General features: G+C 33.5%; 1 protein-coding gene across 1 annotated transcript in view; it reads right to left on the bottom strand.

Annotated features, from left to right (window-relative positions):
* DPP10 (dipeptidyl peptidase like 10) overlaps positions 1–24,089 on the bottom strand; it is an 817,253-nt gene that overhangs the window by 595,691 nt on the left and 197,473 nt on the right. The window contains exon 2 of the mRNA XM_031959980.1: positions 4,085–4,199. Within this exon, the coding sequence (XP_031815840.1) occupies positions 4,085–4,199 (115 nt within the window). The remainder of the gene's footprint in view (positions 1–4,084; positions 4,200–24,089) is intronic.

Below are 24,089 nucleotides of genomic sequence, written 5' to 3' on the forward strand. Positions count from 1 at the left end.
ACATTCAACAAAAAGCTAGGGATAAATAGACCAAAAAGTAATTGGAAACTAAATAATCTCATCTTAAAGAATAATTGGGTAAAGCAGCAAATTATAGACACAATTAATAATTTCACTCAAGGTAATGACAACAATGAGACATCATACCAAATTTGTGAGATGCAGCCAAAGTGGTAATAAAGGGAAATTTTATATCTTTAGAGGCTTACTTGAATAAAATAGAGAAAGAGAAGATTAATGATTTAAGCTTGCAACTTAAAAAGCTGGAAAAGAAAGAAAATTAACCCCCCCCCAATCAAATACTAAACTTGAAATTCTGAAATTAAAAGGAGAAATTAATAATATTAAAAATGAAATAATTATTGAATTAATAAATAAAACTAAGAGTTGGTTTTATAAAAACAAATAAAATAGATAAAACTTTGTTAAATCTGATTTTAAAAAGGAAAAAAAAATGTTAGTCTTAAAAACGAAAAGGAAGAATTTTCCACCAATGAAAAGGAAATTACAACAATAATAAGGAATTAAATTGCCCAACTTTATGCCAATAAATTTGCTAACCTAAGTAAAATGGATGACTACCTCGAAAAATATAGGCTTCCCAGATTAACAAAGGTGAAGTAAATTGCTTAAATAGTCCCATTTCAGAAAAAGAAATATAACAAGCTATTAATCAACTCCCTAAGAAAAAATCACCAGGACCAGATGAATTTACATGTGAATTCTACCAAATATTTAAAGAACAATTAACTCCAATGCTATATAAACTATTTGAAAAATAGGTAATGAAGGACTCCTGCCAAATAGTTTTTATGACACAGATATGATACTGATATCCAAACCAGGTAAGTTGAAAACAGAGAAAGAAAATTATAGACCAATCTCCCTAATGAATATTGATGCTAAAATCTTAAATAACATATTAGGAAAAAGACTACAGAAAATCATCCCCAGGATAATACGCCACAATCAAGTAGGATTTATACCAGGAATGGAGGGCTGGTTGAATTTTAGGAAAACTATTAGTATAATTGACCATATTAATAAACAAATCAACAAAAATCATATGATCATCTCAATAGATGCAGAAAAAGCATTTGATAAAAGCCAACATCCCACCCTATTAAAAACACTGAGAGTACAGGAATAAATGGACTTTTCCTTAAAATAATCAGTAACATCTATTTAAAACCATCAGTAAGCATCATATATAATGGGGACAAACTGCTACCATTCCCAATAAGATCAGGAGTGAAACAAGGTTGCCCACTATCACCATTACTATTCAATATTGTAGTAGAAATGCTAGCTTTGGCAATTAATTGAGAAAGAGATTAAAGGAATTAGAATAGGTAATGAGGAAACCAAATTATCACTCTTTGCTGATGATATGATGGTATACTTAAAGAACCCCAGAGATTCTACTAAAAAGCTATTAGAAATAATCCACAATTTTAGCAAAGTTTCAAGATACAAAATAAACCCACATAAGTCATCAGCATTCTTATATATCACTAACAAAATCAAACAGTCAGAGTTACAAAGAGAAATTCCATTTAAAGTAACTACTGACTATATAAAATATTTAGGAATCAATCTGCTAAGGGAAAATCAGAAACTATATGAGCAAAACTACAAAACACTTTGCACACAAATAAAGTCAGATCTAACCAATTGGAAAAATATTAAATGCTCTTGGATAGAGCAAGCAAATATAATAAACATGACAATGCTACCTAAACTAATTTATTTATTTAGTGCTATACCAATCAGACTCTCCCCCAAAAAAAACTATTTTAATGACCAAAAAAAAATAACAACAAAGTTCATATGGAAAAACAAAAGGTCAAGAATTTCAAGGGAAGTAATGAAAAAAAAAAAATCAAATGGGGCCTAGCTGTACCAGATCTAAAATTATATTATAAAGCAGTGGTTACCAAAACCATATAGTATTGGCTAAGAAATAGACTAGTTGATCAGTGGAATAGGTTAGGTTCAAAGGACAAAACAGCCAATAACTTTAAAAATCTAATGTTTGACCAACCCAAAGACCCCAGCTTTTGGGATAAGAACTCACTGTTTGACAAAAATTGCTGGCAGAAACTAGGCATTGACCCACACTTAATACCATATGCCAAGATAAGGTCAAAATGTGTTCATGACCTAGGCATAAAGAATGAGATTATAAATAAATTAGAAGAGCATAAGATAGTTTACCTCTCAGACTTGTGAAAGAGGAAGGAATTTATGACCAAAGACCAACTAGAGATCATTATTGATCCAAATAGAAAATTTTGATTATATCAAATTGAAAAAAAATTTATAGACAAAACTAATGCAAACAAGATTAGAAGGAAGCAATAAACTTGGAAAATATTTTTATAGTCAAAGTTTCTGATAAAGGCCTCATTTCCAAAATATATAGAGAATTGACTAATTTATAAGAAATCAAGCCATTCTCCAATTGATAAATGGTCAAAGAATATGAACAGACAATTCTCAGATGAAGAAACTGAAACTATTTCTAGCCATATGAAAAGATTCTCCAAGTCATTATTAATCAGACAAATGCAAATTAAGACAATTCCATTACACAGCTGTCAGATTGGCTAGAATGACAGGGAAAGATAATGCAGCATATTAGAGGGGATGTGGGAAAATTGGGACACTGGTTCATTATTGGTGGAATTGTGAATACATTCAGCGATTCTGGAGAGGAATTTGGAACTATGCTCAAAAAATTATAAAGCTGTGCATACCCTTTGATCCAGCAGTGTTACTACTGGGCTTATCTCTCAAAGAGATTTTAAAGAAGGGAAAGGGACAGGTTTGTGCAAGAATGTTTTTGGCAGCCTGCTTTATAGGGGCCAGAAAATGGAAACTGAGTGGATGCCCATCAATTGGAGAATTTCTGAATAAATTGTGGTTTATGAATATTACATAATATTATTGTTCTGTAATAAATGACCAGCGGGATGATTTCAGAAAGGCCTAGAGAGATTTACATGAACTGATGCTGAGTGAAATGAGCAGGACCAGGAGATCATTATATACTTCAACAACAATACTATATGATGATCAATTCTGATGGACGTGGCCCTGTTTAACAATGAGATGAACCAAATCAGTTCCAAAAGAGCAGTAATGAACTGAACCAGCTACACCCAGTGAAAGAACTCTGGGAAATGACTATGAACTACTACATAGAATTCGTAATCCTTCTATTTTTGTTTGCCTGCATTTTTTATTTCCTTCACAGGCTAATTCTACAGTATTTCAAAGTCTAATTCTTTTTGCATAGCAAAATAACTATTTGGGTATGTATACATATATTGTATTTAACTTATACTTCAACATATTTAACATGAATTCATCAACCTGCCATGTGAGGGAAGGGGTGGGGGGAAGGAGGGGAACAATTAGAACAAAAGGTTTTACAATTGTTAATGCCAAAAAAATACCCATGTATATATATATATATATATAAAAAAAAATCTATAATATATTTAAAAAAAAGGTATATTCAATTAGTTAGTATGTTGTAATGTTAGGAGTATGGTCCTAAAGTCAGCTAAAAGGCATGCTTTCTTGTTAATTTTACATTGATAGCACAGAGCTCTGATGATTTTTTCAGGCTTTTGAACATTAGTCAAAAGCCAATCTTTTCTAAGGGTATACCTTACTTTAAACAAACTTGAATAAAGGAATAGTCAGAGGTAAGTATTTCTTTACTTAAGTAATAAAAAGTTGTTGTGTGTTTTTTTACTTTTTTTAAGGATTTCTTTATATAAACACTTGTGAATTATAACTTTCATTTACAAAATTTGTTATATTTATAGCTTTTTAGGGAAATTTCTTCTAAATAATAAATGGACATGTCAAAAAAAAATTAGAGCATATTCAAAATATTTTTAAGTTATTTCAACAATTTAATCTAGTGTATCATTTTTCTAATGCCCCCTCTTAGTTCAATTTCTAGCCTAATAGATAACATTTATTTATTTATTCATGGTTACTCTGATGCAGTCATTTCGAATATGCCAGCATTCAAAAAAGATTCTTGAGAGAAATAAAAAGAAATTACCTGGAGTTAAAAGGATGACTGACATAGTGATGAGTGAGCACACAACAAGAATTACCAGCAGGGCAATAGCAATTCCCTTCCAATTTCTTTGTGGAGGGCTGTTACTTCCCAGCTCCTACAAAGATGGAAAAAAAAATCATGATTACACATAATTCAAGGGAAACATTCATAAATGACTGATTTGATATATAGTACAAACACAGTGTGTAAGCTGATTATAATGTTTCTTTCTTCTTCCCCTATCAAGAATGTAGTTAATTATTTCAAGATGCCTATTTTCAATTATTTTAAATGGATACTATTTTAGGTGTGTGGGCTTTGATCAGGGAATGGCCATAAGGTTTCCCTAAAGTGAGGTAATGCCATTTATAAAAATAATATTATCAGCTGCAGCAACAACACATTCTATACCATTTTAAGTTTTTATTAAATACTATCGTTATCAATCTTCAAGATAAACAAGGTACCTATTATAATTTCCATTTTACAGAAGAAGTAGGCTGGGGAGATTCAGTAGCATTCTTAGGATCATCTGTTCTGCTTGTTATTGAGAATAAAAACAGTGTTTAAAAAATAAACCGACTCTAACCTTCAGAACACAGTAGGTGCATAAATATTCTAGTTAAATGATTGATATAGAAATATGCTTTGCATGAGTTCAGATATATAATTTTTACCATATTGTGCAATTTCTCAATAATTGAAGGAGAGACCAAATGAAAGAAGAGAATTCAGAACCTCTCTAAAATTTTAAATGAATGTTTAAAATAAATAATAAAATTATTTTAAAAAATACTAGCTGGCTGGTATTTTGAAATAACTACAAAAATAAATTCTGAAATAACTACAAAAATAAAAGAAAGCAATAATCACATGTGGACTTAGTCCTGGGAGGACTGTAGATTTACAGAGCTCAGTTCTCACATTTTATAAATGAGGAAACCAAGCCCCATGGAGATGAAGTGACTTGCCCAAAGTGATATGGTAAGTGTGAGAGCTAAGAATCATACCCACATCACCTGAATCCGATTTCAACATTCTGTTCTACTCTGACACACGATCAGAACAGTAAATGAATGATTTACATTCATTCTCTGTAGCCTGCCAAAGTTTTCAATATAAATGTTCCAGAAATACAAGTGGGACCAATTCTATCCAGGTTATGGGAACAGAGGGGGAGTGGGATCAGAGAAGAGCCCACCTTACTGAGTATTACTCATTTGTCAACAGAATAGTTTCTTTCAAATTTCTCCCCCTCGACACATCAAAACCAACAGTTTGCAGTCACTAAATTAAATGAATACTTCTCTATCAATGGGTAATGGCATGTTCTCCCTGGGCAGCAAACACCGTTGGCAAGAAGATGTGATTGATATGAAAACCTAAACTGGAATATCTTTCCTACTGTGTTAGAATAAACTGTGCTTTCCAGTTTCTATTTTTCCTACTCTGTTCATTAAGGATATAAAAGTATAGCTAATAATACCAAAATAAGAAGACTTGAAATTAATATCAGGCTCCCTCTATTTATTTCTACCTTTGTCTCTATCTTTTTTTTTTTAACCTCTCTCAATTATACACACCCAAACAAACACACACAAACACACAAAAACAGGCATAGAAATAGGTATACATATAAAAGACATCACCTGGCAATTATTATAGTATAGAATCTTTCTCTACATATCAAGAGTTTAATAGGATTTTATATTTTTCGCAGTTCCATGTCAGGAGCAATTTTAGCATTCATATTTACACAATTTTGAGTTCTGATTTTTTCTCTCTCCCTCCTTCCCCTCCTCTCTTACAAAGGTAGCAGGCAATTTCATATAATTTATACATGTGTTAAAATATAAAAACATTTACATATTAATTACAGTTATAAAAGAAGAAACAGACGAAAAGAAAAGAAAAACACCACAAAGAATAAACTAAGTAGGGGAAAAAAAAAAAAAAAAACATTCTTCAATCTGCAATCTAGGTCCATTAGTACTTAGCATTTTACTTTACAACTTCTTTGTATTTATCTTGGATCCTTTCTTTGATAAGAAGAGCTGAGTCATTCATAAGTGATCATCACTCAAGGTTGCTAATACTGTCCACAATGGTTTTCTGGTTCTGCTCATTTCACTTTGTATAAGTTCATGCAAATCTTTCCAGATTTTTCTGCAATACACCTGTTTGTCATTTCTTTCAAACAATAGCATTCCAATACATTCATATTTTGCAGGTTGTTCAGACATTCCCCAATTGATTGGGGATTATAGATTCCAATAATTTCCCCTACAAAAAAACTACTATAATATTTTTTTCACATCTAGGTCCTTTTCTCTTTTTCATAAATTTTTTGGGATACAGTCCCAGTGATACTATGGTTGAAGCAAAGAGTATGCAAAGTTTGGTTGCCCTTTGCGTTTAATTCCAGAATGAATGAATCAGTTTACAACACCACCAAAAATGCATTAGTGTCTCAGTTTTCCCACATTTTTATCATTTTTCACTTTTGTTATATTACCCAGTCTGATAGGTATGAAGTGGTATTCATAGTTGTTTTAATTTTCATTTCTCTAATCAAAAGCGATAGCATTTTTATTTATATAGACATATATATATATATATATATATATATATGTACAGATTGCTTTGATTTTTCATCTGAAAATTGTCTGCTCCTATCCGTTGATCATTTATCAGTTGCAGATTGGCTTACATTCTTATAAATTTGACTCAGTTCTTTACATATTTCAGGAATGAGGTGTTTAACAGAAATATTTTTTGTAAAGATTGTTTCCCAGCTATCTGCTTTTATTTTAATTTTTTTTGTTTATATAACAATCAACAAATTGTTTAAACATTAAATAAACAAACAAAAATAAACAAATATGTTTATATAATTTTATATAATTTTGATTGGTTTTGTTTATATAACAGTTTTTAATTTAATATAATTAAAATTAATGTATTTTGCATTTTGTAATGCTTTCTATTTCTTCTTCAATCATGGATTCTTTCCCTCCCCATATATCTGACAGACTATTCCTTGTTCTTCTATTTTTCACATTCATAGTTATGATTAGTGTATTTCCCTCCACCCTATTCTTCCTTCTGTTTGTCCTTTCTTTCTTTTAAATTTGAGCTCTGCTCCCAGGGTGAAATAAGCAATCTTTCAGGTTTTTTGTGCCAACAGTTGTAGACCCTGACTATTTACCTCGTGCTTCACTGAAGTTGCCCTGAGGACCATGGGAGACCCCCATGTCTGATGCTGAGGGTAGTGGGTAGGGGATGGCTGGTGCTGCTTAAGGTCATTGGGGTATGTCAGTTTACCTGATATGGAGCACAGGTCCTTGTGCTGTTGTCTGGTATGGGCTGAGGACTAGTGGGTGTTTCTGAGTTTCTGGATGTAGGGTCACACTGAAGGATATAGCAGTCTGAGCACTGGAGACTCCCTGTTTGCCAGGCCCTACACTGAAACCTGTCAGGATACATGTTGGTGGCTCCTACATGCCTAGGCACTAATATATTGATTTCTACCTGTTTGTTTGTGGTTTTGCTGAAGGATAGGGAGCTTTGATACCTGGAGCATTTCTGTTTATCCAGGGCCACACCAAAGCAGATGGTGGTTCCTGAAGCTAGGGTCTCCATGTTCCCCAGGTCATGATAAGCATATGGAGCATTCTAGTATTTCTCACATTCCGCCAAACTGAAGAAGCTTCCTGTCCTAGACTGTGGCACGCTATCTCCCCCACCTCTTACCCAAATGAGGTCCCTCCTCCAGATTTTGCTAGTTTCCTGAGCTAAAAGATTGTTTCACTCCATCTCCTTGCTACTTTTGCTAATCTAGAATCTATCTTGGGACAGTATTTTATGGTTGCTCAGTGGTGAAAATTGCAAAATTATAGTGATTCATTTTTATTTCTCTATCTTGGCCACTGAAAATAGTCTCACCCATCAAGACATTATCTAATTATTTCAAGGTACTAATTTACAATTGTTTTTTAAATGGATAGTATTTTTAAGTGTGTGGGCTTGGATTGGGCAGTAGCCATAAGGTTTCTTTAAAAGCAGGTAATGACACTAATACAACAGAAGCAATGGTAATAACAAATTTCATAATATTTTCAGTTTTATGAAGCATTTTCTTTATCACCTTTCAAAGGGAGCAAAACACTTATTATTATCTTCATTTTACAGAAGACAAAGTAGGTTTGGGAACATTCAGTGGCCTTTGAAAGACAAGCTTCTCTGCCTGCTATTGAGGATAGGAATAGTGTTTTAAAATAAACTGACCCTAAACTCTCAAATAACCTATACATAAAAAAGTTATTTGAATGGCTAAAATAGAAATATATTTTGCAAGAATTCACATGTATAATTGCTATCATATTGATTTCTTTCTCAATGATTGAGGTAGAGTCTGGAGAAAGGGACAATCCAACAAAAATATATCAAATCAAACTAAAAGTCCTGATGATGGTAGAATCAAGGAATTTCAGAATTGAAAGAAAACTTAGATATCTAATTCACCCTGCATCTGATGGGGAAAATGTTAACAATTTCCAAGAATCGGTTTATCTATTGCTTAAGATCTCTACTGAAAGGAATGCACTATAGTTAGGTAATCCATTCTGCTTATGAATGACTTGTTAATAATCTTGTTATTGTTTTCTTCCTTGCATGTACTTTAAAACAATAGTTCCTCTCATTTTTATTCTCTAAAATAAAGCAGAGGGAATTTAACCCATTATGTCATACATCACTTCCTCAAGCTAAACAAATACAATTTCTTTGAGTAGTCCTCATGCACCTTTTAGGACCCACCAAAAATCTAACTCTAGTTTATCTTTCCTCTATTATTAACTTTTTTACTTGATTTTCTTCATTTCATCCAGACTACAGATAGATATAAGTCATGGACCTCTGATTTGATTACTCTAGGGAACAGTCCGATGAGAATATTGTCTATGGCAATTCTGGTCATCACCACTGCAATTTCTAATCCTAAGACATTTTGCCTAGGATACTGAGAAATTCAAAGACTTCCCTAGGTGCACCAAATCAGTATATTTATCTGAATCAGGGCTTTAATCCTATTTTTACCTAGTATTATGCCTTCATCCTTGGAATAGATTGTTGACAACTACCAAACCTTAAAATTTTCCAGGCTCAAATCAGAAGCCACCTCACAGATGAAACTTTGCCTTCTATTTATCTCCAATTGAACATGACTTTTCTCTCTCCTCAGACTTCTCATAGAATATTGCCTACTATTAAAATCTAATAAATGCTTGACTACAGGCTATATTTTACTCGAAAAAACCCTAAGGTCTCAGAGGTCAAGAATCAGATCCTTTCCATCTTTTTAGCAAAATGTTTTGCAGTAGGCACAGAATAAAGAATAATAATATTGATTTTTTCAGAATAGTTTATAGGGTTAAAATGGCCAAACCTCATAATTTTATATAATAAATATTTATAAACTACTTTTACTTCTTTTTTTCATTTTTATATCATCTTCCTGGGCTAGGTAATAGTGTTATTTTATGGGTTTAAAATGTCGCCTAAAGATCACTTTATTATTTTTTTTTTGCTATTTTTAGCTTTAGTAAATAGCAGAAACTTAATTAAAATCTCAGATATATATATAGTATATGTATATAGTATATAGTGTATAGTATATGTATATATATAGTAGAATTGATTGTATGGAATTGGGGAGTACAATAGAAGAAATCTAGTTATGGTATGTTTCTTCTGTGGAGGACCTAATGAATGAATCAATTTTATATTGTCAAACAGAATTTCAAATATTTTTGTAATGAATACCTTTTAAAGGACCTTCCATTTATTTTTTATTCCCATTAATTTTACTAATTAGCTGACTGATATTATTATTCCAAAATATACTTGTCAGTCATCATATTATCTTCACCATAAATTGTATGCCAGTTTATTTGTGCTGCTAGGGAACCTTCCTTAATTTACTTTGTTTTGCAATCATTTCCAACCAGCAAACACCTGGAAGCAATCAACAATATTCCCAGCACATGCAGTACTGTAATTGGAATACATAGTAACTTTGTAATTCTGACTCCAGTCTTAACAATTGTACTAACAAATGTCACATCAAGATTGGTCTATTGCATTGCTTTCCTTTCCCCCTAACCTTTAGCCCTTCCTCCCCTAATGAATTTTTGATTCTATCCATTACACCCCAATTTGTAAAAATCAGAGGTGAAGAAATGTTATAAAGGCATAGATCAAAAAACACCATTCTAAATTCTATTTTGTGAAGATCGCATATTTTAAAATCAGCAGGAGTCAGGAATTCAGGTTAGGGGAAAATTGTCAGTCTTTATTCTCAGTGAAGAAGGATCAGAGGTGGAAGATAATCAGCGATAGCAATGTGTGCAGCTGAGTCAAGAAGCTAGCTAGATCAACAGCCACATGACCAGCAGCTAGGAGAATGGAACCAAGGTCAATCTCCCCCAGCTTCCCTTCCTGTTTATCTGTCTCCACCTACCAAAATTGTCATTTCCTATACAACACATCAGGCCTTGCACAGAGAGTGGGCAGGGACCATTCTTTATCCAATCATGTATATTAATGGAGTATAGTCCAATTACTATTTAGCCTCATGTACTTCGGACCTCAGTGCATCAACTCAAACCTCAGCCCATTACACTATTTAGAAATAGAAATTGATTCATTCAGTAGGTCCTCCATAGAAGAAGCATACCACACCTAGTTCTTCCACATATATAAGCAGCATAGTCATACAATCTCCCCACTCAATATTCACTTCATTCAAAATTTCTAATTATTTGTACTCCTCCCTAGGTAAAATCCAGTAGTTCAATTGCTGATATGTTCAACAAATTTTCCCATGGGTTTAGCAGGAGGTCTGTAACTGTAATTTCATTGATGTAAAGATCTCACAATGAGGAAAATCGTTTTAGCATAATACAGATCATAACTGAACTTTAAGTTCTAGACATAGGAATTTTTGTGTTATGATATGTTAGATGGCAGAACTTGCACAGGTTTTCCCATCTATGACTCTCTGTGCACTATGTCAAATCACATCCATAAGCTACCTTGTATTCTTTGAACTTTTCAAACAAGTCACATTCTTTTCAGAAGGATTCTGTTCAAAATTTTTTTAAAAAAAGAAATCTACTATGTGATCTCTATTTTAAAAGTCGTAGCATTTTATATATTTGTCTTATTTATATATTATATATAAATAATATATAAAAATATAAATATATAATATATATTTATATATATAATATATGTATTATATATGTAAATGTATAAAATATATAATATATAATATAATATAATAATATATAATATATAAAAATATATTATATATAAATATATTATATGTTTATATATTATATATATTTAATATATACATAAATATATAATACATTTATATTTATTATTAATATATAATTATATATTAATTAATATAATTAATTATATATTATGTATTTATATATTTGTATATATTTTATATATATTATGAATAGAGAGTTTTATAACCTATTCAATATTTTATATTTTTAATTTTTTTTTCTAAATTCCATTTAAACACAAGTTTACAACTTAGGTCTAATTGTCTTTTGGAGATGTATCAACTCCAAAATCTATCATTTTAACATAATCCATTCTATAACTACTTCCTTGTCTATGGTTTCTATTCAAAATGAAATCTATTTATCACTATTATTTTGACTTTAGCTTTTTGCCCAATTTTTATTCTGTCTATCTCCTTTTGCAGGTCTTCCAAAACTCCCATGGCTCCTATTCTATTATTATCTTACCTGAAAACATTGCTTCTTGTTATACAGAAAACAAAAGTTGATGACATTTTCTATGAATTACTTCTCCCTTTTTTTTCCAGCTCATATCATTTAGATATCTTATGTCACTATCTCCTCCTATATCCTACCTCAAATGAAGAGCTAAGCATACTTCTTACCAAGACCTTCCTCATGCAAAAGAGATTCCATTCCATTCTAGCTCCTCCAAAATATTGTTCTTTCCACCATCACTATCACTTATCTTAAAATTGTCTTTGCCTACTAGCTTCTTTCTTACTAATTATAAACATTTCCTAGTACTCCTCATCCTCAAAAAAGTTCTTAATCTTTCCCTTTATGATGTTTTTTCAGTATCTCTTCTTTTCTCTGTGGCCATACTCCTTGAAAAGCTTCTCTACCATATTTGCCTTCACTTACTTTCCCTTCGATCTCTTCTTGAACCCTTAATCATTTTACTGAAATATTTCCCAAAGTTTCCAATGGTCTCTTAGTTGTCAAATACAATAACTTTTCCCAAATCTTCATATTTCTTGACATTTCTTTACCTTTTGACACTTTTGATTACTCTCCTGTTCTCTATCTTTTCTTATCTCTAGGTTTTAAGGACACTGCTGTCTCCTGGATTTCCTCTACCTTCCTGAGTACTCCTCCTTACCACAGGATCCTAGCACTCTATTTTTCCCATAGAATTCTGTTCTGAAATCAAGCCATTCTCCAATTGATAAATGATCAAAGGATATGAACAGACAATTCTCAGATGAAGAAATTGAAACTATTTCTAGCCATATGAAAAGATGCTCCAAGTCATTATTAATCAGAGAAATGCAAATTAAGTCAACTCTGAGATACCACTACATACCTGCCAGACTGGCTAGAATGACAGGGAAAGATAATGTGGAATATTGGAAGGAATGTGGGAAAACAGGGATAGTAATACATTGTTGGTGGAACTGTGAATACATCCAAACATTCTGGAGAGCAATTTGGAACTATGCTCTCAAAGTTATCAAACTGTGCACACCCTTTGATCCAGCAGTGTTACTACTGGGCTTATATCCCAAAGAGATCATAAAGAAGGGAAAGGGACCTGTATGTACACGAATGTTTCTGCCAGCCCTCTTTGTAGTGGCCAGAACTGGAAACTGAGTGGATGTTCATCAATTGGAGAATGACTGAATAAATTGTGGTATACGAATATTATGGAATATTATTGTTCTGCAAGAAATGACCAACAGGATGATTTCAGAAAAGCCTGGAGAGACTTACATGAACTGATGCTGAGTGAAATGAGCAGGGTCAAGAGATCATTATATACTTCAACAACAATACTATATAATGACCAATTCTGATGGACCTGGCCATCCTCAGCAATGAGATGAACCAAATCAGTTCCAATGGAGCAGTAATGAACTGAACCAGCTACTCCCAGCGAAAGAATTCTGGGAGATGACTAAAAACCATTACATTGAATTCCCAATCCCTATATTTTTGCCCACCTACATTTTTGATTTCCTTCACAGGCTAATTGTACAATATTTCAGAGTCCGATTCTTTTTGTACAGCAAAATAACGGTTTGGTCATGTATACTTATTGTGTATCTAATTTATATTTTAATATATTTACCATCTACTGGTCATCCTGCCATCTGGGGGAGGGAGTAGAGGGAAGGAGGGGAAAAATTGGAACAGGAGGTTTGGCAATTGTCAATGCTGTAAAGTTACCCATACATATAACCTATAAATAAAAGGCTATTAAATAAATAAATAAATAAGGATTCTGTTCTGAGCCTTCTCTCTTTCTCTATATAATTTTCACTCAACAGTTTCACCAGTGGATTAAATATCATATCTATCCTGTTAATTTTCAAGTCTAACTATGCTACCCTAACCTTTCTAATGACCCTCATTCTCACATCTCCAAATCTCATTTTCTTTACCCTTAAATTTCTCTCCCCCACCTAACTTTCATATAACTATAAAGGACCATATCATCCATGCTTTTCCTAAGAGTTGTAGCCTAAATCTTATCCTTAACTCTTCCCTATTTCTCACCCCTTATATCCAGTCTGTTGCCAAGGCATGTTGACTTCATATTTGAAGCATTTCTTATATAAACCCCCTTTCCTTCTCTGACATTATCACCATACTACTGCAGACCTTCAACCACTCATGCTTACTTTATTACAACAGTTGGCTAGTAGGTCTATCTTCCTCTACTATCTCCTCACCCTAATCCTCCATTCCGTCACCATTTTTTTTTCTAAAGAACAGAAGCAATCATGGCACCTACTTTATAAACTCCAGTAATTCCTGTCTTCAGGATGAAATAAAAAGTTCTCCGTTTGGCATTGAAAATCTTCCATTTTAGTCCTGTCCTTCATTTCCAGTTATGTATTTATTCTATCCAGCAATGAAAGCCTCTTTGCTCTTATTCTAACATGATATATCTCCATTTTTTCCAGCTTTCTCCGATGCTTTAAATACTTTCCCTCCTCATCACTACCTACTGGTTTCTTTCAAGTCCCAATTAAAATCATTTTTACAAGAAGTCTTTTCCAACTTTTCTTAATTCCAGGGCCTTCTGCCATTTGATAATTTCCTTTTTTTAATGTGCATGACTTATTTACACATTTTTTTTCTTTTTATCTTCCCCACAAATTTATGAGCTTATTGAGGTCAAGGATTTGCCTCTTCTCAAAAACTTGTCCCCATGTTTAACATAGTGCTTGATATATAGTAGGTGCTTAATAAATATTCACTAAGTGATTTATATTTGATTCCACACCTTCTTTGCCATGGCTTGCCATTTTAATGTTTTATAAATTACTCTTGGATTTTACTGTTCTTGTTGTCATTCCTAACTTTTGAATTGCCATCCCTAAAAAAGCTTGGTTTTTTTAAATTTTTTTTTAATAATTTGTGTTGCTCATTGGCTGTTTTACTTTTAGCAGCATCAGCTGCTCTTCCCTATAAGATAGGAGCTCTTGAGGATAAGTATTGTATTTTTATATCACCAATACTTGGAAAAATACATGGAATATTGTAAACTAAGCAATGTTTACTGATTGACTGAAAAAAAAAGGAGTCTAAAATAATGTGTCTAAGACTCAATCTCCATGAATGAAATAATCTAACTCTGTTGTTTTATACTTGTAGAAAACATGATATTGTTCCAAAGCCAATAGAGAATTTAGTTACTATAGGATAAAAGTGCTTTCCTTTGGTTGGTAAAACAAAATGCTATATGTATTTATACTATCCATTGTAAAAAAAATACTGTTGAAATTTTACATTTTTCTCAAAAGATTCCAACAATAAAATCAGTTTAATGTCAGAGACATTACATACTCCAATACTTTATCAAAACTAGATAACTACACAAACTTATCTAAAATGATAACTGATTTTTTTTATTTAAAAATATAAGCATAGCAATCCTGGAAGAGGTAAATGAGAAGCATCATCATATAAATCCATTCTATCTGAAAACATCCTGTCCCTTGTGGATATAAGTAATGAAATCATGTCTTTATTAAATGGTAATTTGCTACTTTCTGGTTATCTAAGTTAACTCTTCTCACTGACAAAGTAAAGGGGCCTAAATAATCCACACATTAAATAATGATCCTATAAAAGACTAAGAAAATTGTAACCATTATTTACATTTTTGATACCTCTAAGGTTTGATCACATTTCACAAATATAAACTATTCTAACCTGCAAATGCATTAACAATTAAATAGTCATAATAAATATGTAATTGCTTAATTTGAATGAAATATGAAAGGACACTCCAAACTCACTCCTCACTTCTTGGAGGAAGTCCACACCTGTTGTACATTGATAGATTTTTAGGACTTACTCAATGTATTGTTTTGTTGTGTTGATTTTTTCTTCTCTTTTTTAATATGTATTTTTTTTAAAATGCTATTTGTTATATAGACTAGTTAAATATAATAGGAAGTTAAGGATAGTGATAGTGAAGAAAACAACTAGGATATTAAAATATATAAATTCAAATTTTTTAGGCAAAAAAAAAAGTTTAATCAATCTCAACTTTCAGATAAATCTTAAAACTTCAACTATTAATTCAAATTTTTATTGCAGACTATCACAAATCATAAATTTATAATAAAAATCAACTTTCCTAGCAGGATATTTTATATAGTACTATGATAATGAATTTCTGCTATCACTTTGCTTTAGTAAAAAGAAAAAAAAAGATGACGTCTAAGATGAAAAAGATGTGAATTCTTAATATGCCTTTACTACTTTGTGATCTGAGCAAAATGTTAATATTTCAGGTATTTGATCAGCTGTAAGATGAATATACTACCTATCTTAAGTATACCATTGGATTATTGTGAGGATAAATGATATAAAAAATGCCTTTGAAAAGTTTTGAAAAACAACAGACAAATGTGATGGCATGTTTGTTTTGATAAGTCAAGACTAAGTTTGGGACAGTAGAGGTATGGCTCATTTGATCAAGGTAACAAAATATGTAAGATATGATTCTTCTATGCTACATTCTGGAGAATAACAAATGATTATGAATAATACTAGAGAGAAGAGGCTTGGTAGAGTTAAAATCTTTTTAAGAGAGAGAAGAATGTGAGTTCCAGGGATATAGACAAGATGGCAGAGTAAACTCAGGAAGCTGCTCAAGCTTTCCAGTTTCCCTCAAAACTGGAGGGAACCAAGCTTATGAATAGAGTCTGACAGAATGAAACCATTCACTAATCTAAGATAGAATGGAAAAACTTCAAGAAAGGTCAAGCTCAGTGGGGTAAAAAGGGTGTTCGGCTCAGGCCAGATAGACTCTGGGAAATCACAGCAAATCAGCAGCTAAGACTCTCAATTCTGTCCCAGTAGAGGAGCAAATCATTGAAGCAGTTCCTAGTCCTAGCTCAGAAGGAAGATTCGGAGAAACCAGGCTGTTTCCTGAATAGAACAGTCAAAGTTACCCTCTGCAAATACAAAGAGCTCTTGTACTCAAAGCAAAGGCTTAGAGCTGCACAGGAAGATTGGGACAGCACTCCCTTTACCACAGGAGTAGAACTCCACCTTAAAATTAAAAAAGAGGAAATACCAAGAGGAAAGAAAATGATCATGAAACAGAAAAGAACCTTGACCATAAAAACCTACTATGGTGACAGAGCAGACCAAAACATAAGCTTAGACAAGGACAAAATGTCCACAGAAGAAACTTTGAAGATTGAGATAAATTGGTCTCAAGGCCAAAGAGGCTTCTTGGAAATGTTAATAAAGGACTTCAAAAGGCAAATAAGAGAGGTAGAAGAACAAATCAGAAAAGAAATGAGAGGTATGCACAAGAAAGTCAAAAGTTTGGAAATGGAAGAGAAAAATTGTCTAAAGAAATGACATATTAAGCAGTAGAACAAACCAAAGGTAAAAGGAGATACAAAAAATAACTCAATAAAATCACACATTAAAAACTTGAATAGGGCAAATTGAAGCTAAGGACTTTGTAAGAGAGCAAGAATCACTCAAACTAAAAACAATGAAAAAATAGAAGAAAATGTGAAATACCTCAGTAGAAAAATATCTGACCTGGAAAATATATCCAGAAGAGACAATTAAAAATTTTTTGGCCTACCTGAAGGACATGACCTTAAAAAAAGCCTCTATGGCATTCTATAGGAGGTCATTAAAAAAAACTGTTCCAATATTTTAGAAACAGAGAAGGAAATACTCATTGAAATAATTCATACATTGAGGATGTATTCTGATGAAAGTGGATTTCTTCGACAAAGAGAAGATCTAACTCAGTTTTAATTGATCAAGGATGGACAGAAGCAGCTACACCCAAAGAAAGAACACTAGGAAATGAATGTAAACTGATTGCATTTTTGCTTTTCTTCCCAGGTTATTTATACCTTCTAAATCCAATTCTCCCTGAGCAACAACAGAACTGTTTGGTTCTACACACATATATTGTATCTAAGATCTTCTGTAACCTATTTAACATGTATAGGACTGCTTGCCATCTGGGGGGGGGGGGAGGGAGGGAGGGAGGGGAAAAATTGGAACAGAAGTGAGTGCAAGGGATAATGTTGTAAAAAATTACCCTGGCATGGGTTCTGTCAATAAAATTTGAATTAATTCATCCCCCTCCCATCCCCCAAAAAAGAAAAAGAAATAATTCATACATAATATCTGGAAAGAGATCCCACAAGGAAAACCCAAAGGGATGTCATTGCAAAACTCAAAAGCTATAATTTCAAGGAAAAAAATACTGTGAGGTACCAGATAAAAGGAATGCAACAGTCAGGATTATCCAGGATTTGACAGCTTTTATAATAAAGGATAAAGGGCCTGGAAGACTATATTCTAAGAAACAAAGAACCTGGGGTTACAACCAAGAATTAACTATCCATGGAGACTCAGCATCAACTTTCAGGGGAGGAGATGGAGCTTCAATGAGGTAAGAGAATTTCAATCATTTCTATTAAAAAAAAAAAAAAAAGAATTAAAGAGAAAATTTAATCTATAAATACAGAACTCGGACTTCCGGCCAAGATGGCCAAGAGGAGGCACACAGCTGTGTAAGCTCCGCATTTTCTCTCAGAATCCATCTCATTACAAGTCTCTGAATTAATACCTGACTGAAAAAAAAAAAAAAAAAAACCCACAATCAGTTACCAAGAGAAGACATCCTTGAGATTCGCCAGGAAAGGTCTGTTTTTGCTTGAGGGCGGGATGGTTTTAGATCGGGCACAGGCTGAGGGCAGCGGCAGTGGGAGCTCAGCAGGCAGCTCACAGCCGAGCAGACCGGAGGGGGTTGGGGTGTGATCTCAGCCGTCTCTGTGGGGAGAGCTTCACTACAGGCTTGGATACTTTGCCCTGGCAGCAAGTCAGAAGCCCAGCAGAGAAGCTAAAAACCCCAAACAGCTGAAGTTCCTTGAGACCGGCCACCCCTTCCCCACAGCCTCTCATCACGCTCTCAAGTCTCAGAGCACAGGCGCAACACAGTCCTGCTAGTGCCTCGCTGCTGCCCCCTCAGTCTGTAGAGGAAGCTTGGTAACGCCACCCAGCCCCTCCCCCAAAAAAGCAGATTCCATTTGGGGTTTTTTTCCTTTTTTTTTTCTTTGCTAGTTTGTCTCTGATTCTTCTCTGACAAAATGAGCAAAAAGTTAAAAGGACTTTAACGATTGACAGTTTTTATACAGACAGAGAACAGACTCTAAACCCTGAGGGGACTAAAAACAGATTATCTTCAGGTGAATCCCCACAGGAGGAGATCATCTGTTCCTCAGCACAGATGAATCTCAGAGAAGAAATTAAAAAGGCTCTCACAAGAGAGCTAGAAGAAAAATGGAAAAAGGAGAGGGAGGCTTGGCAAGAGAGTCTGGAGAAGTCATCCCACTCATTTAAAGACAGAGTGGATAAAGAAATCAAATCCTTGAAAAATAGGATTAGTGAACTGGAAACAGAAAATAGCTCTCTAAAGAATAAAATTAGCGAAATGGAAAAACATTCCATAGAACAAATTGGACAATTAGAACAAGATATAAAAAAAGTGAGTGAAGAAAACACTTCATTGAAAATAAGAATAGAACAAATGGAATTGAATGACTCGAGGAGACAAGAAGAATCAGTCAAACAAGACCAAAAAAACCAAACAATGGAGAAAAATGTGAAATACCTTCTGAGGAAAACAACAGGCCTGGAAAACAGGTCTAGGAGAAATAACGAGAATTTGACCCCAAAAATACGATGAAAAAAAGAGCCTGGACACTATTTTCCAGGAAATTATCACAGAGAACTGCCCAGAAGTCATAGAAACAGAGGGTAAAATAGACATTGAAAGGATTCATCGATCACCCACTGAAAGGAATCCTAAAATCAAAACACCAAGAAATATACTGGCCAAATGCCAGAACCCTCAAACAAAGGAAAAAATACTCCAAGTGGCTAGAAAAACCCAATTCAAATATAAAGGAGCCACAATAATAGCAGCATCCACATTAAAAGATCGAAGGGCTTGGAATATGATATTCTGAAAGGCTAAGGAACTCGGTATGCAACCCAAAATAACTTACCCAGCCAGAATGAGCATCTTTTTCCAGGGAAGAAGATGGTCATTCAATGAAATAAGTGAATTTCACCTATTTTTGGTGAAAAAACCAAAACTTAACAAGAAGTTTGATCTGCAAATATAGAACTCAAGAAAAACCTAAAAAGGTAAAAAGAAATCTTGGGAACTATATTTCTGCTATAAAGATGTATAAAAAATACATGTAAAATACCTTGTTCTAGAAATTAGAGGTGGAAAGGACATTGTATCAGAAAAAGGGTAAAGTTGGGGTGCTATATCTCACAAAGAGTAAAGGAAACCTATTATATCTGAGAGAAAGAATGGAGGGGGATGAATATAGTGGGTATTTTACTGCCATAAGAATTGACTTTAAGAGAAAAAATTTTAGACATATTCAATATATGGTGAAACTTCTCCCATCTCATTGGAAAGTGAGACGGGAAAAATGAAAGGGGAAGGAATAAACTAAGCAGAAGGGAATACAGAAACTGAGAGGGAAAGGAGTAAGATAGGGGGAGGAACTCTAAGGTGGGGAGGAGGGATACTAAAAAGGGAGGGCTGTGAGAAGCAAGTGGTGCTCACAAGTTTAATACTGGGAAGGGTAGTAAGGCAGAAAGAAGGGAGAAAAGCATAAATAGGGTTAAGAAGATGGCAAGTAATACAGAATTGGTAATTTTAACCATAAATGTGAAAGGGGTAAACTCCCCCATAAAGAGGAAGCGATTAGCAGAATGGATTAAAAGCCAGAATCCTACAATATGTTGTTTACAAGAATACACCTGAAGCAGAGAGATACATGCAGAATAAAGGTATTTTTGTTGATTGCTTGTTTTTTTTTCTCATTTTTTCCCTTTTGATCTGATTTTTCTTTTTTTTAATTAAAGCTTTTTATTTACAAAACATCCATTATGGGAAAACATTTATTTTTATAACTATGGCATGTTTAAACATATTTTTATTTAAGGGGCATGCTTTAATTATTTGATTACCTGCTTAAGTAGAACATTTGATAAGGCATTACTGTATAAATAAATTATTCTATTAACTCCCTAAGTCTTCTTTTTATGACATTTTGTAGAAAGTAGTCTATCTGCTCTGTGATATATATATATATATATATATATATATATATATATATATATATATATATACTTACATACCTCAAGTTCTGCCATGCAAACTATGACCAGTTAAAAAATGTTTATGACTCACAGAATATTTCTATTATTGAACTACCAACAGTCACTTACTTCGTAAAGCTATCACATTATTACAATATTGAAAATGTAATCAAATGGCAATACATAAGACCTGTGACTAATATAAGAAATCATGATTTCAACTAAAGGAAAGTTATTCCCTTTAGTTAAAATCATGCAGCCTTGAAATAAGGCAGACTTATGCTGTAAGTACTATCTCAAAATCAGCAATAATCTCTGTAGAATGACTTCTCTCAGTAAATGAATCCTACTGAGGGAAAATCAGCCACAACTTTAGAGTTTCCATACCTATGGCACCTCAGATGCAATGGGCTTTAAGATGATTTCTCTTCAGTTCTCAAAAGCAGCAACAAAAGCTTTAAAAGTCATAACCACCAAGCAGTCTGATCTTCACTTCCGACATGAGAAGCCAAAGTTTCTCCAAGTTCTGAAACTATGCCCAGACTTGCCTCATTAAAACATATATTTACAGTTCACTCTACTAAAAGGGAGGCAAAACTTAGAGTTGTATATGACTTGTGGAGAACAGGGAAAAGGCAATTATACCTGTTGCTTTTCAGTCTCAAGCTGACAAAAACAGAGAGAATACACAGTTGAAGAAAGTTAAGGTCTCATTGTTTATGAGACCTTGAGACTAAATTTAATTTCCATATGATTAATCTTTTTATTTTTTATACACGCTGCTGTTTCAGTGATGGCTCTCTGGGTAGAAGGGAGGGAGGGAATCAGAGAGGAACAGAGAGAAAGAGAGATGGGGGGGTTGTAAGTGATATATAAAAAATCAGAAGAGAAAGAATGATATAAGGTTCATAATAAAAAGTAAAATGATTAATCATTTCCTCCATTTGCCTACCCTGAACATCTAAGAACATCTAAGAAGTGAATAAATAATCATGCCTTTTAGTAGAATTTATATTTATGTTGTTTCATAGGTAACAGAAAAATTCAAATAGCTGAATTATAACATATATAAAATGAATTCCTCTAGCCCTTCACTGATGCTTAGCTGACATTGTTTAACTAAAAAGTCCTTCATGACATCACTCCCTCTATGGATATAAAGTGTAAAATCAAACATATTAAAGAGCTTGTTTCCCTGATGTAATAGATATTTACTGAGTGCTTATGGTTTCAAAGATAGTGCTAGCAGAAATTTTACAAGTTCTATAGTCCAGCCACTCCTCTTTTTGCATATGAGAAAATTAAAATTTTAAGAGGCTGTTATTTCCATAAAAGGTTCAGTATGAAATTCCAGTCCTCTTCTTCTAATGTCCAATTTTACACTTACCATTGCATCATATTAACTAGTTAAATATTTATCTAATATATTTAATCATTTATCCCTGAGTTATTTGTTTGGTAGTCACAGAAAGACAAAATGTAACTATAAAACAATGCGATTAATTCATATATCTAGTTCTACAATGTTTTATTACCTTATGATAGTACTCTTTATTCTATAGATTCTCATTAGCAAATAAATATTAATTACATACTTTGTGATAGGTCCTATGCTAAGCTCTGAGCATACAAAAAAGGCAACATATGGTCTTTGCTCAAAAAGCTCAAAATCTAATGAGATAGACAACTTTAAAGTAATTGCACATACATGGTATATATAGTGCAACTGTAAGATTATCTTCAAAGATTGTTGAAGGACAAGAATTGTCCTTCTGCATAAATTGAGATTTCAACTGACTGTTTAAGAGATGTGTGGATGAAGTGGGAAAGCACTTCAGGCCCAGGGGATTGAACATGGAAAGTCATGGAGTCTCAAAATGGAATGTTATCCATTCCATATAAAATAGAAAAACAGGAAGTAGACCAATGCCATTAGATCCTGTAGTACATGGAAAAGAGTAAAGCGTGAACCAAAAAGAAGACTGAAAATTTATGAATTTATGAAAAGGGTTTTTTTTTACACCAAATGGAGAATTTTATATTTAATCATAGAAAAACATTTGAGGGTATTTTGTAGACTTTATCAGCTGAGCAGAGGATTTATTGCAGTGGGGAAACACAATGTATAGAATCCAACTAGAAGACTATTACAATAATTATGGTATATGATGATGAGAACCTCAAACAGGATGGTGGCTATGTGATTGGAGAGAAGTGAGTAGGTACAAAAGATGTCATAAAAGTAGAAAAAAAGACTTGGAAAAGATTGTATATGTTGCATGAATAACAATTTATATTTATATAGTGCTTACTATGTGCCAGGAGCAATGATAAAATGATTTAAAATTATTTCATTTGATCCACATAAACCTGAGGAATATGTTCTCTCTTTATACCCGTTTTATTGTTGAGTAAATTGAAACAAAGATCAAATGACTTACACAGGGTCTCATAGCCAGTAAGTATCTAAAACTGGATTTAAACTGAGATCTTCATAACTGGAGGATCTCTATCTCTATTAATTACTTTAAAGAAGGCCAGTCCTTTTGTTCGTGATGCGAGCAGACGGAGAAACTGAGGCAGCTTGAATGGGTGGCCGGCAGAGGCCTTGCAGGCAGGAAGAGTTAGCAGTCAGCCTTCTCCCTGTCCGGCCTCTGTTTCCCCGTCAGTGAACCTAGGGGGCCACCCCTCCTCCCCGCCGAGGAAACCGAGTCTGGGACAGAGAGGGGCCTTGCCCAGGTAACAGAGTGGTGAGGAAGGAGAGGCTCTTTCTCTTCTCGCCCTGCCCCCTGCCTTATGGTGGCCCAGAGCCTGGTACACAGTCGGTGCCTAACTAGTGTTTGTTGTGCTTGCGGACTGGCTGCTGGGTGTGGTGATCTTCTTCTTTAAAATAATGATGGTTCTCTCTGGGGAAGCAGGTTTCTTGGGGAGGTTTTCTGGAGGCAGCCTTAGTTTCCGTTAAAAGTAATAATCACCCAAATGTAGCCAGGTGT

The sequence above is a fragment of the Sarcophilus harrisii genome, chromosome 3, assembly GCF_902635505.1.
Source record: "Sarcophilus harrisii chromosome 3, mSarHar1.11, whole genome shotgun sequence".
Taxonomy (NCBI): Eukaryota; Metazoa; Chordata; class Mammalia; order Dasyuromorphia; family Dasyuridae; genus Sarcophilus; species Sarcophilus harrisii.